This window comes from Lycium ferocissimum, chromosome 4 (assembly GCF_029784015.1).
Source record: "Lycium ferocissimum isolate CSIRO_LF1 chromosome 4, AGI_CSIRO_Lferr_CH_V1, whole genome shotgun sequence".
Classification (NCBI taxonomy): Eukaryota; Viridiplantae; Streptophyta; class Magnoliopsida; order Solanales; family Solanaceae; genus Lycium; species Lycium ferocissimum.
Genome location: NC_081345.1, coordinates 48394830 through 48407523, shown reverse-complemented (window position 1 = coordinate 48407523; position 12694 = coordinate 48394830). Strand labels below are relative to the sequence as shown.

Here is a 12694-nt window from a genome sequence, read left to right as displayed (position 1 = left end):
CATAATAATTTTGAGAAATCGCTTCTCCATGATTCTTTTTCAATTGACTATTAGAATCAAAAGGAGTGCTCACAGTACCACATCAAAATTTTCAAACTTTTTAAGAATTTTTTCCACATAATGTCCTTGAGTCAAAATCAAACCATCATTGTCTCTAATTATTTTCATGCCCAGTAATAACACTTGCTTCTCCCGTATCTTTCATGTCAAAATTTGAAGACAAAAACTTTTTGGTCTCATTTACTATATCAAGATTAGAACCAAAGATAAGCATGTCATCCACATAAAGACATATAATAACACAATGACTATCAACAAGTTTTGTATAAACACATTTGTCTACGTCAACAGAGGTAAAATCATTACTTAACAAAACTTGATCAATTTTTTCATGCCATTGTTTCGGAGCTTGTTTTAAACCATATAAAGACTTTATTAATTTACAAACTTTATTTTCTTGACCAGCCACTACACAACCTTCGGGTTGTTCCATATAAATTTCCTCCTCTAAATCACCATTTAAAAACGCAGTTTTAACATCCATTTGGTGAATAAATAATTTGTGAGTAGATGCCAATGCAAATAAAACACGAATAGAGGAAATTCGAGTCACAGGAGAATAAGTATCAAAATAATCAATATTTTGTTTTTGAGTAAAGACTTTAGCAACAAGTCTAGCTTTATATTTATCAATAGAACCATCAGAATTATATTTCCTTCTGAAAATCCACTTACAACCAATGGGTTTAGATCCCGGGGGTAAATTAACTAATTCCCAGGTATTATTTTGTAAAATGGAGTTTATCTCAGATTTGATAGCTTCTTTCCAATGAGATGCATGAGGAGAAGAAATTGCTTGAGAAAAGGTTAAAGGATCATTATCAACAATATAAGTGAAAAAATCATTACCAAAAGATTTTTCTATCCTTGTCCTTTTACTTCTCCTCAAATCCTCATTTTCAAAATCATTTTGGAGAACAGGAACACTAGAAGTACTTTCTTTTTGAAAAATAGGAACATGAGAAATATTATCACGCTTTAAAGGAAAAATATTCTCAAAAAACTAAGCATTTTTTGTTTCTACTATGGTGTTGCGTTCAATCACATCACTATTGATTACAAGAAATCTATATGCAGCACTATTATTAGCATAACCAACAAACATACAATCATAAGCCTTGGACCCTATTTTTCTTTTCTTAGGGTCTGCTAACATAACCTTGGCAAGACACCCCCATACTTTCAAATATTTCAAGTTAGGAGAATAACCTTTCCGCAATTCATAAGGAGTTTTTCCGGATTTCTTGTAAGGAATTCTATTTTGCAAATGACAAGCAGATAAAATAGCTTCACCCCAAAGATTGTCAGGTGCACATGAACTAACAAGCATACAATTCATCATTTCTTTTAAAGTCCTATTTTTCCGTTCAGCTACTCCATTCGATTCGGGTGAATATGGAGGAGTAACTTCATGAATAATTCCTTCCTTTCCACAAAAATCATTAAACAAAATATATTCTCCACCTCTATCAGATCTTACTCTTTTGATCTTCTTATTCAATTGATTTTCAACTTCAGATTTATACAACAAAAACATTTCAAAAGCTTCATCTTTATTTTTCAACAAATATACCTTTGTATATCTAGAAAAGTCATCTATAAATGTGACGTAATATCTTTTACCTCCCCTAGTCATAGTTTGTTTCAAGTCTCCCAAATCAGTGTGCACTAAATCCAATAAATCAGATTCTCTAAACACAGAAGCATGTGATTTCTTAAATTGTTTAGCCTCAAAGACAAATTTCACACTTATCAATACTTGAAAAATTAACATTCGAAATAAGTCCTTCGTAATGCATTTTCTTAATATAAGATGAACTAACATGTCCAAGTCTAGCATGCCATAAATCAAAAGAATCAATCAAATAAGCGAAGTACTATTTTTTCCATTCACAACATGAGAAACATTAAGTGCAAATAAACCATGGTTACAATATCCTTTGCCCACTAAAACATTATTTTTTATTAAAGAAACCATATTGTATTCAAATAAAACCTTCATCCCAGCTTTTCCTAATAATCCCACAGAGACCAAATTGGCTTGGATATTAGGAACATGCAATACTTCAGTTAAAGCCAAAGTTTTCACAGAGGTGAGTTTAAGAAGAACTTTTCCTTTTCCAAAAACTTTAGTGGTTCTTGAATCACCAAGATATATAAATTCTTCTCCTCTATTGACTTGGGTGTAAGTTATACAGACTGTTACACCCCGTATTTTCGTGCGTTAAGTTGCATCATAGGTTAGTCCCATAAGCTCAAAGGACAGGATTATATTTGAAGTTATAAGTGTTTATGTTATGTTCAACAAGTGATAAGTAAGTGCCGCAAAGGTTGGAGGTTAAACGAATGGGAAAAAAATAAAATAAGTTTTGCTAAGTTTGGGATGTTGAATAAGTTATACGATCGTATGGAGTTTTGGACATATCCAAGTATGCAAATAAAGAGATCGGTGTATAAAAGTTTTAGGTCTCGAAATAATTTCCGCGGATGAACAGTACTGCTACAGTAAGGCGGTGAACAGTACTGCTACAGTGCCGACTTGGAGCAACTATATAAAGGGGTTTAACCCCTCATTTTCAGCCAAGAAACCAGCCCAAAAATATTTCCCAAAAATTCTAGAGAGTTCTCCAACCTTCCCTCCATTAAATTTCAACACGAGTTAAGTAAAAATTTCCCGATTCGGTTCCGCCGCGTATAGTTACGATTATAATATTGTGTTGCGGTGAATTTGTGGCTTGGGAGTAAGGCAAGTATTGGAGATATCGCGGTATTAGCGGAAGTAAGGTATGAATCTTTCTCTTTTGGTATCATTTAAGGCTTATTTACGAGAGATAAATTTATGGAATAATTATGTAGCGAATTCGTTTGTGGAGGAGTTGGAGAAAATATCATGTGGAGTATTTGATGGAATATTTTGGTAGTAATGAGGTTGTTGTTGTTTCTGTTGTTGTTATTGGTTGTTGATTGTTGGTATTGAGAATTTGGGCTAGGCATATAAATAGGGAGATCATTCGAATTTCGCACTTAAAAGGAATTTATTTAGAGACTTAAGATAAGACTCGTGACAATGAGCGTAATGATAATACGAAAGGTTGCCTATGTAGATTATGAGATGACGAACGATCCTAAATAAATCGCGCGACAGGAAGCAAGTTGGAAAGTTGGAGAGTAAGCTCCAAAGGTATGTTAAGGCTAGTCCCCTTCTTCTAAAGGCATGACTCCTTTCTTATGAATCCAATAGGTATTTTCAAATGTCCCATGATCCCTTTATGTGAATCCATAAATGTTTTCCAAGAATATTCTTATTCTCAAAAGCTAGAAATTCATGATTCATAGAGTTCACGATTCAAAGGCATGACTTCTTTCTTGATAATCCATAAATATTTTCCAAAATGTCCCTATTTTCCGAGTCAAAGATTTATGATTCTATAAGCTTTTATGATAACAACAACGGACATGTTTTTACAATATGAATAACGATGTTAAAGATGAGAATGTTTCTATGATGATTATGATGATGATGATTTTAATTCTAGAAATTCCAAAGCTTATGATGTTAATACTATTATGAGTATATTGAGATTATTTCATGATTTTATCGATTTTATTTATTGTTGTTGATCTCACCTTATAATAATTGTTCCTTCAAGGTGAGATATAGCGATGATGATAATTCCATAATGAAAATCGGAGGTTACCGACCTTACGTCACTCCGAAGTAGTTATAGCTTTTATTTGGCTCTCATGCATGCTTTATATATATATATATATATATATGTATTTTACTACACCGAGCCGCGTATAGTCGGCCGGGTACGGCACCTATTGTGCAACCACTGATCAGTTGGTATTACACACCGAGTCCTGAAAGGGGCGGGTACGTTACACACCGAGTCCTGAAAGGGCCGGGTACGTTACACACCGAGTCGCGAAAGGGCCGGGTACGTTACTCTGATGATATTATATATATGTATGTAAGAAAAAGTTTTTTTTTAAAAGCTGAGCATGTATGATATTCGCTTGATGAGGCATCCAGATGTACAGGTTATCTCTCATATTCCATGTTACCTTTCATATCTATATTATGTTGTTATTCATGCCTTACATACTCAGTACATTATTCGTACTGACGTCCCTTCTTGTGGACGCTGCGCTCATGCCCGCAGGTAGGCAGGGAGACGGATCAGACCCGTAGGTCTTCTATCAGCGGATTCTCAGGAGCACTCCACTTTCTTCGGAGCTGCAGTCTATTTGGTATTGTCCTTATAATCATTTGAAATCTATGTAGAGGCTCGTAGACGTGTGTGTACAGTTAGATGTTTTGTATCTCCACCAATTCATATTATGGTATAATATATTGGTGGCCTTGTCAGCCTTATTTTGAGCTCTTGATACTTTACTGTTAGCCTTGCCGGCTTTATGATATACGCTGTGTTGTGGCGACCTTGTCGGTCCGCATATGTACATATGTGCTGAATGATCGGATATTTCTATGTTGGGCCTTTTCTGCGTGCAGGTGTTCTTTGAGTTATGGTTTATAATGTTCAAAGTAACGGATAAGTCAGGTGGTTCCCGGCCTACGGGTCGGAGCCCGTCATACTCCTGGTAGGGGTGTGACAAAGACATAAAATTATTTTTATTGGCACAAATATGCCTAGTAGCACCAGAGTCTATTACCCAGTCACTCACATTGATTTCAATGTTCTCTCGGGAAATGACCGCAAAAATAATATCATCTACTTTATCCAAATTAATTTTTGATTCAACAGGATTGTCAATTTTCCCAAAAATTTCCTTGAAAGTTCTATTAATAATTTTGGGCTCGTAACCATGTTTATTTTCATTAAAAAGAGTAGAGATATACTTACCTACTTTAGTAGCATAATTCCAAAAGTTGAGTAGTTTAGCAAAGCAATTATAGTTAAAAGTATAACAAGAGTAGAACCTCCAACACCAACAGTTTTACCAGCGATCCATGATTTTTAATCACAACAACAAGTAAATGTCCACCCGATCACATCACTAATCTTGTATACTTCACTCTGGGATACACCATAAAGTATCAAAATCATCAAGAACATAAACCAGACTTCCTTTAACAAACCAAGGCTAGATTTTCCGTGCTTCATGACAACAAGAATTATCCTTAAAATTGTTATAAATTGTTGTAAAAAACACGGAAATAGTAAGAAATTCTTGAAAGCTTGAGGCGTGTCGAAGACACTGTCCTTAAGGATAATTCACCCGGTATAGGTATATCCCCCAGGATTCAACAAGCTCTTCTAGTACAAAACTAGAAGCCAGAATCCAACAAAGATTTCACAAAGTAATAACCCAAAGAAAAGAAATAATAATAAAAAGAACTATTTGCTTTTTGTCTTTTTCTCTGCCATATATGATGACACAAGATCATATATATATACACTCCAAGAAAGAGATGATTTCTCATTGTCCTCTGTCATCTGCCAACGTTCCAAATATATAATATGAAGTAAAAGCCATAAAGCAACAAATTGAATTGCAACATACGTTGGCGCAAATACATTTGACCAAAAAGGATGTGATCATCAAATGATGTGACCGTTTGGTCAACAATCATATTTTATCAAATGAATGATGCCATTTAAGGCTAATAAAATACTAATAAAACTTTGTCAATTACCGTTGGTATTATTTTGAGATACTAAAGAAAAGTAATATATATATTTTTTTCTAACACGGTGGAGGGAGAAGAAGGAGATGATAGCGGTGGAGGGAGATGACGATAGCGCTAGAACTCGAGTTTTCATGTAGGAGATGACGACGGCGGTGGAGGGGGAAGGAGACTTTGTTCTCAATGCAATTTTTATCTGGTGTAGTACTCTTCTTTAAATATGTAGTATAACTACGGTAGGTAATTAAATACATAGTATAGCTACGGTAGGTAATTAAAATAAATTAAATTATAGTTACTGCAGGTAAATATCTCTTAGATGTTATCTATATCATGTCTAATTTTTTTCTATTTTATTACCCAAATCTGTTTTTTATTTAGCCCAAATCCGTTTAGAATTTCATTCAAGATCCAAGCCCATCCAATTTATCTTTTACTCCAGAGTTTTATCACAAAATGAAACATGACTTTATATTCAAGAAGTTAAACTGAAAATTTTCAATAAAGAGAGAATATCACGTAATTGAGTAACAAAGTAACACTTGGACGAAATCAAGATAAAACAAATAGCTTTTCAATAAAGTACTATTTTCTTTACTGGTACCAAAATACCCAACTATTGCAACTACAACTAGAAGTACTTCGTCTTTAATCACTCCACTAGAATATGTAAATGCAACTCTATTTTGTGATGAAATTATAATTTTGGGCGGGGTTGTTACATAAAGCTGAGCCCATGAGTGAATATAGCAGCAAAAGCATTTATTCGAGTTTTGGGCAAAGACAAACCAACCTCTAAATCTTCGTCAGAGTCCTTGGACTTACTTAGGGACATCGATATTCCTGTATCACCATCAATAGAAATGAACTCTAACTTCTCCGGCCTTCCCCAACCAAAATCAACCGCATATAAATCAAAGTTTGGCGATCCGGCAACTGAAAGCGCTCGGTTCTCATCTAACGTACTATAATCTTTAAAATACCAATCTCCCTTCAGGATCCATTCCTCATCCTTCATCTTTTTCTTAATGGTTTCTCCGATTAATTCCACAGCAATTGTGAAGCCTTCCTTTCCAACTAAGTCAGCATGTCTTGTTTTCCCAATGTACGGCATTATGCAATTTCCAAAGAAAGTTGGAGGAAGTGGCGGATCTAGCCGCGTTCTACAATCTGCAGCACACATGAAGAACTCCATCCCATTCTCGTCTATCTTTTCCCCTATTGCGGCCTCTGATTTTATTAAGCAAGTCCATACATAAGCACATGTTACTGTAAAAGATGTTACATGAGTGAGGCTCGGTCGTCTTGACAATATTAAATTCTTGAGCTTCTCGATATCCTTCCGTACTACAATAAAAGTAGCTCGAACCTTATCATCAGGAGGAGTCACAATATCACACATCTCCAACTTTTTTTTCTTCATTTCATCCAATATAGACATCCCTATTCCATAAGGGTCTTTGACTATGGACCTATCATAATACGGAGACTCATCGGCTAAAAATTGCTCATTTCCACCAAATCTATTGAGAAGAGCCCATGATTTTGTGAACCCTGCAAGGCTACGACCATCACCAACGACATGATGGTGAGTGAAATCAATGGATATGCCATGATTCGGAAAAAGTGTCACTTGAATGGCCAAGACCGGGGCTAACTGAACCCCCGGTGCATGCTTAGGTTCCGCCAGCTGGGGCACAAGGTGATAAAAATCCTTTGCATTTCGTGGATGATTTCCAACAAGGAAATTGAAATCCATATCCGTTTCACAAAAAGTAACGAATACAGAATCTCCCGTAACATATCGTAACTCAGGATAACCGTATGAATTTAGTGGACAAACAACGTAGCCAGCAAGGGGTATGCAGTGTTTGAGAGCGAGGGATAACGAATTTATTAGACTAGGAATGATGGATCGGATCAAACTTGTTTTTGAAATGGGAAGCTTGTAGAAATGAATCCGCCGCATACGGTGGAAAGATAACCATTGAACATCAAAATATGTGAGTGGAAGTCTTAGTTCAGATGCACTGCCCGGAGGTGGTGCAACTTGACACTGCTCAATCACTAAAGCCATTAGCTTTAATTTTATTAAGAGACTCACAAAGTGTATTGGTTACTTTAATGGACGTAATGAAATGGTTGCTTCTAATGACTCAAGAGGTTACTTTAAAGGAAAAATAAAGAAAGCTAAAAACATAGCAAGGATCAGATTATCGAACGTTGTGATGGAGTGGTAAGTATACTCCTCCATTCTTACTTAAAATTTTTGGATTCGAGCTTTGGGAATGAAGTTGCTTTTAGTAGGAAAGTTTTTACCCTAGAGTAAGATTTTCCAACGCAAATTTGAATCAGTCGGATCCCAATATGGATTTGGAACACCAAATTAACCAGTTGCCTTTTTAGAACAATTAAAGCCACCACATGGATCATAGTTTCGTATAAATTACTAATATTACCCATTACTCTATGGAATCCGCGACTTTTGTAGGTCAAAAAAAAAAAAGTTGAACCAAACTAACACAAAAAAAAAAAAAAAAAAAAAGTAGGTTTCACGCACTAATTTAGTGCGTGAAAGGACCAAACTGCAAAAATAAGAGTTTAGCCTTTCACACACGAAATTTGTGCGTGAATGCCCAACAAAATATTCAAGTCTACATGGATATGTAACCCACATCTTCAATGTGATAACAAGCTATATAAGTGTCAAATGGTCCCTTTCCTTTGCTTCTTCAAATCCAAGTCAACTTCAGTATCCACCTAATTCACAAGCCTGCATTTTTTCCTAACCACATCAACCTCTAACTCTTATATTAATATACGTTGTGGAGGCGAATTTAGGATTTAAGTTTGCTGAGTTTAATTTTTAAAGCGAGAGATTTACTTGTAATTGCTGTATTTATCATAATTAATGAAGATTAAAGATAATGATGACACGCGAATCAATCAAGTTAATTTTGAATGTTGATTGATGTATTAAAATAATTAAGAAACTTAAGCATGCATGGAGATGGTGATAAGCTATGAATACGTTACCGCTGAATTCCAAGATTTCAACCTTGATCCTTAAATTAATAGCTTTATACGCATTTTAATTCGTCGAAGCTACTGAACACAACAACTAAAATGATCCAAGTTGTGGTTAAGAAAAATTAACATGGACGATGTCGTCGTAAAAGTCTTTCGTGGAATGCTTATCATCATATATAGTAATCGAGAACAATAAAATATATAATAATTTCAACTCCCTCCGTCTCATTTTATGTGATGCATTTTTTCTGGACATAAAATTTTTAAAAAGAAAGAAAGGAGAATTTTTAAAATTTGTACTCTAAAACAAGCTATATATACTTGTGTAGTTACAAATAATCTCATTAAAGATAAAATAAAAAGTTTAAAATTAAATTGTTTATAGATATAGAAATTATCGTTCTTTTTGCTATATACCATAAAATTTATTGTTTGTAGCTTGTTATCACATTGAAGATGTGGGTTACATATCCATATAGACTTGAATATTTTGTTGGGCATTCACGCACAAATTTCGTGCGTGAAAGGCCAAACTTTTATTTTGCACTTTGGTTCTTTCACGTACTAAATTAGTGCATGAAACCTACTTATGTTTTTTTTTTTTTTTTTTTTTTTTTTTTTTTCGTTAGTTTTGTTCAACTTTTTTTTTTTTTTCCTACAAAAGTCGCGGATTCTTACTCTATGTCGTGTGATGTCAAAGGACCTAGTTATTAATTTATTAATATAAGGGAAATTAAAGGGCCCCGTTGAATTGAAAAAATTAGCTGTGCTACATCTACATTCACATGGCTTAACTTTTTATATTTGGTTTCACATCCGGTATTTGATATTCGAATTGAGACTCAATTAAATTCGAATTCATACTGGAAAATTTCATATTGGGGGATAAATCGCTTCCTAATAAAAGCGGCTGCATACACAAAAAGTTTGAAGCTGAAATCTCTAATTAAGATGAAGTGCTTACTACTTCGCCGCAACCCTTATTGGTACTTATAATAATGTCACATGTGTCACATGGATGTTATAGACAACAGCTAGTGCAGATAATCTTTCAGCATCCAAAATCTAAATCACCTATTCTAACAGCTAGTGCAGATAACCTTTCCGCATATCCAAAATCCAAATCAACCTATTCTATTTTCTATTCTATTTACTTTACTATATTAAACTTTATACTAAGCAAGCACCACTTTTGTTAACCTTACCAACCAGGGATGTTTTTGTAATTTGGAATGGTTTAGTTAGCCTTATTGCTTGTGTAATGATTGTAGCATGGTTTCTTTTAAAATTTGTGAAGACACTTTCGCCTTTCTCGGCGTAGTTCATTTTTATGGAACAGTTTTTTATTGCGAGACAAGGCTCCAAGTTCTTTTTTTTAGGTGGAAGTGTTGGTAATAAAATAAACCCGTAAAAATAATATTCACGGTATTAGTGATAAACGTGGAACACTAGCTTTGGTTAAATCAGCAAGAATAAATGCAGCAATAATGACACCAAGGTTTTACGTGGAAACCCTTCTGAATAAGGAAAAAACCACGGCCAAGAGGAGCAGCTGATATCACTATAGTAAGGAATTTTACACTGTGTAGTCACGAGTATAAATACTCCAAAGACCACTACACACTCAAAAAGAAAAAAAACACTCTTTTGATTTTTTCCACCTCACTACAATATCACTCACACTATATTTTTCTTCACAGACTATTTTCTTACACAGTCTATGGTATACCTCACTTTGCTCTCTACAATTTTTTCTCTCCTTTTTTTGGTGTGTCTAAAGATGATGGAGAGCTTGCTATTTATAGGGATGAAATGTGCCATTTTTCATCCTTGCATTTAATTTGGTTGTTGCCAAATTCAACTTTTGCAACTATTGTTGACAAAAGTTGCAATTTGGTTGGTGCCAAATTCAAATTTTGCAACTATTGTTGACAAAAGTTGCAATTTGGTTGGTGCCAAATTCAACTTTTGCAACTATTTTTGACAAAACTTGCAATTTGGCTTGTGCCAAATTCTTTCTTTGCAATCATGGGGATGGACTCCACAAATCTCCCCCTCCAGACCCATTTAACTGAAGGAGGCATCTCCGTCTTCTCAGATAGAGTTAATGCCGACAAGTTCTTTGCACAATTCGAACTTGTCTCTGGGAATCACCTTGGTTAACATATCTGCAGGATTTTCACTCGTGTGAATCTTTCGACTGGAACAATTCATTCTCTACCTGATCACGAATCCAATGATATCTGACGTCGATGTGCTTTGTTCTCGCATGGTACATGGAGTTCTTGCTCAAGTCTATTGCACTCTGACTGTCACAATAGACAACATACTCCATTTGCTGCAATCCAAGTTCTTGAAGGAATCTCTTGAGCCATATCATCTCTTTGCCAGCTTCAGTGGCCGCAATATACTCCGCTTCAGTTGTAGACATGCAGTGCGACACACTTCTGCAACTTCGACTGCCATGATATAGCTCCCCCTGAAAAAGTAAATAGATATCCGGAGTGGATTTTACGTTATCAAGGTCACCGCCATATCGAATCCGTATAGCCCTTCAAAATTGGATTTGATCCTCCAAAGCACAAGCATTCATCCGAGCTTCTCTTAGATACCTGAGTATCCACTTCACAGCTTCCCAATGCTCTTTCCCTGGATTTTCGAGAAATCTGCTAACAATACCGACTGCATGAGCAATATCTGGTCGAGTGCATACCATTGCATACATCAAACTTCCGACGGCAGAGGAATAAGGAATCTTGGCCATTTTCTCTTTTTCCTCCGTTGTTGTAGGACACATTTCTTTGCTCAGTTTCAGATGACCAGGAAGAGGTGTGCTAACCCACTTAGCACTCTTCATATTGAAGCGCTCCAGTACACGTTCTATGTACTTTTTCTGCGACAAATAAAGCTTCTTTTCATCTCTCGAACGAGTAATTCTCATGCCCAAAATCTGCTTAGCATGACCCAAGTCTTTCATTGCAAAAGACTTACTCAACTGTTTCTTCAACTCATCAATCTTGGAAGCATTCCTGCCTACAATCAACATATCATCCACATATAGTAGAAGGATGATAAAGTCATCATCAGAGAATCTTTGTACAAACACACAGTGATCTGAAGAAGTCTTCTTGTAGCCTTGCTCCCCCATAACAGATTCAAACTTCTTGTACCACTGTCTGGGAGCTTGCTTCAATCCATATAGACTCTTCTTAAGTTTGCATACAAGATTTTCTTTACCTTTTGCCTTGAAGCCCTCAGGTTGTTCCATATAAATCTCCTCTTCTAAGTCACCGTGAAGAAAAGGTCTTACATCCATCTGCTCAATCTCCAAATCAAGACTAGCATCCAAACCAAGAAGCTGTCCGAATGGAGGACATTTTCACGACAGGAGAAAATATTTCGTCAAAGTCAATACCTTTCCTTTGACCAAATCCCTTAACAACCAATCTAGCTTTGTATCTGGGCTTCAAGCTGTGTTCTTCGGCTTTAACTTTGAACACCCACTTGTTCTTCAAAGCTCTCATGCCCTTAGGCAATTTCACCAACTCATAAGTATGGTTCTCATAGATTTCATCTCATCTTGCATGGCTTCAATCCATTGATCCTTGTGCTCATCTTTCATGGTTTCCTCATAACATTCAGGTTCTCCTCCATCAGTGAGTAATACATACTCATTAGGTGAATAACGGGAAGAAGGAACATGCTGTCTAGTAGACCTTCTAAGTGGAATATCTGAGTCATCCACGACTTCATGAGTAGGAGCATCTACCTCATCAATAACAACATTATTATCATCATCAACATGCTGATCTGGGACATGATTCTGGGCATCACCATCGTCATCGAGCCCACCAACATCATCAACATTTGTATGAGAGACTTGATCAAGATTAACTAAACCTTCAGAACTTGAAGATTTTATCTTCTCCGCTTTGTTAATATCTTCAATGG

The 12694-nt window shown here is 35.6% G+C and overlaps 1 protein-coding gene across 1 annotated transcript; it reads right to left on the bottom strand.

Moving 5' to 3' along the window:
• Positions 1-6431: 6431 nt before the first annotated feature.
• Positions 6432-7810, bottom strand: LOC132054807 (phenolic glucoside malonyltransferase 1-like). Its single transcript, XM_059446781.1, has one exon. The coding sequence runs from the start codon at positions 7788-7790 to the stop codon at positions 6432-6434; it is 1359 nt and encodes a 452-aa protein (XP_059302764.1). The 5' UTR covers positions 7791-7810.
• Positions 7811-12694: the final 4884 nt, after the last annotated feature.

Bases quoted from the DNA above. Each gene is read 5' to 3' on its own strand.
- LOC132054807 (XM_059446781.1), bottom strand. From the start codon at position 7,790: ATGGCTTTAGTGATTGAGCAGTGTCAAGTTGCACCACCTCCGGGCAGT.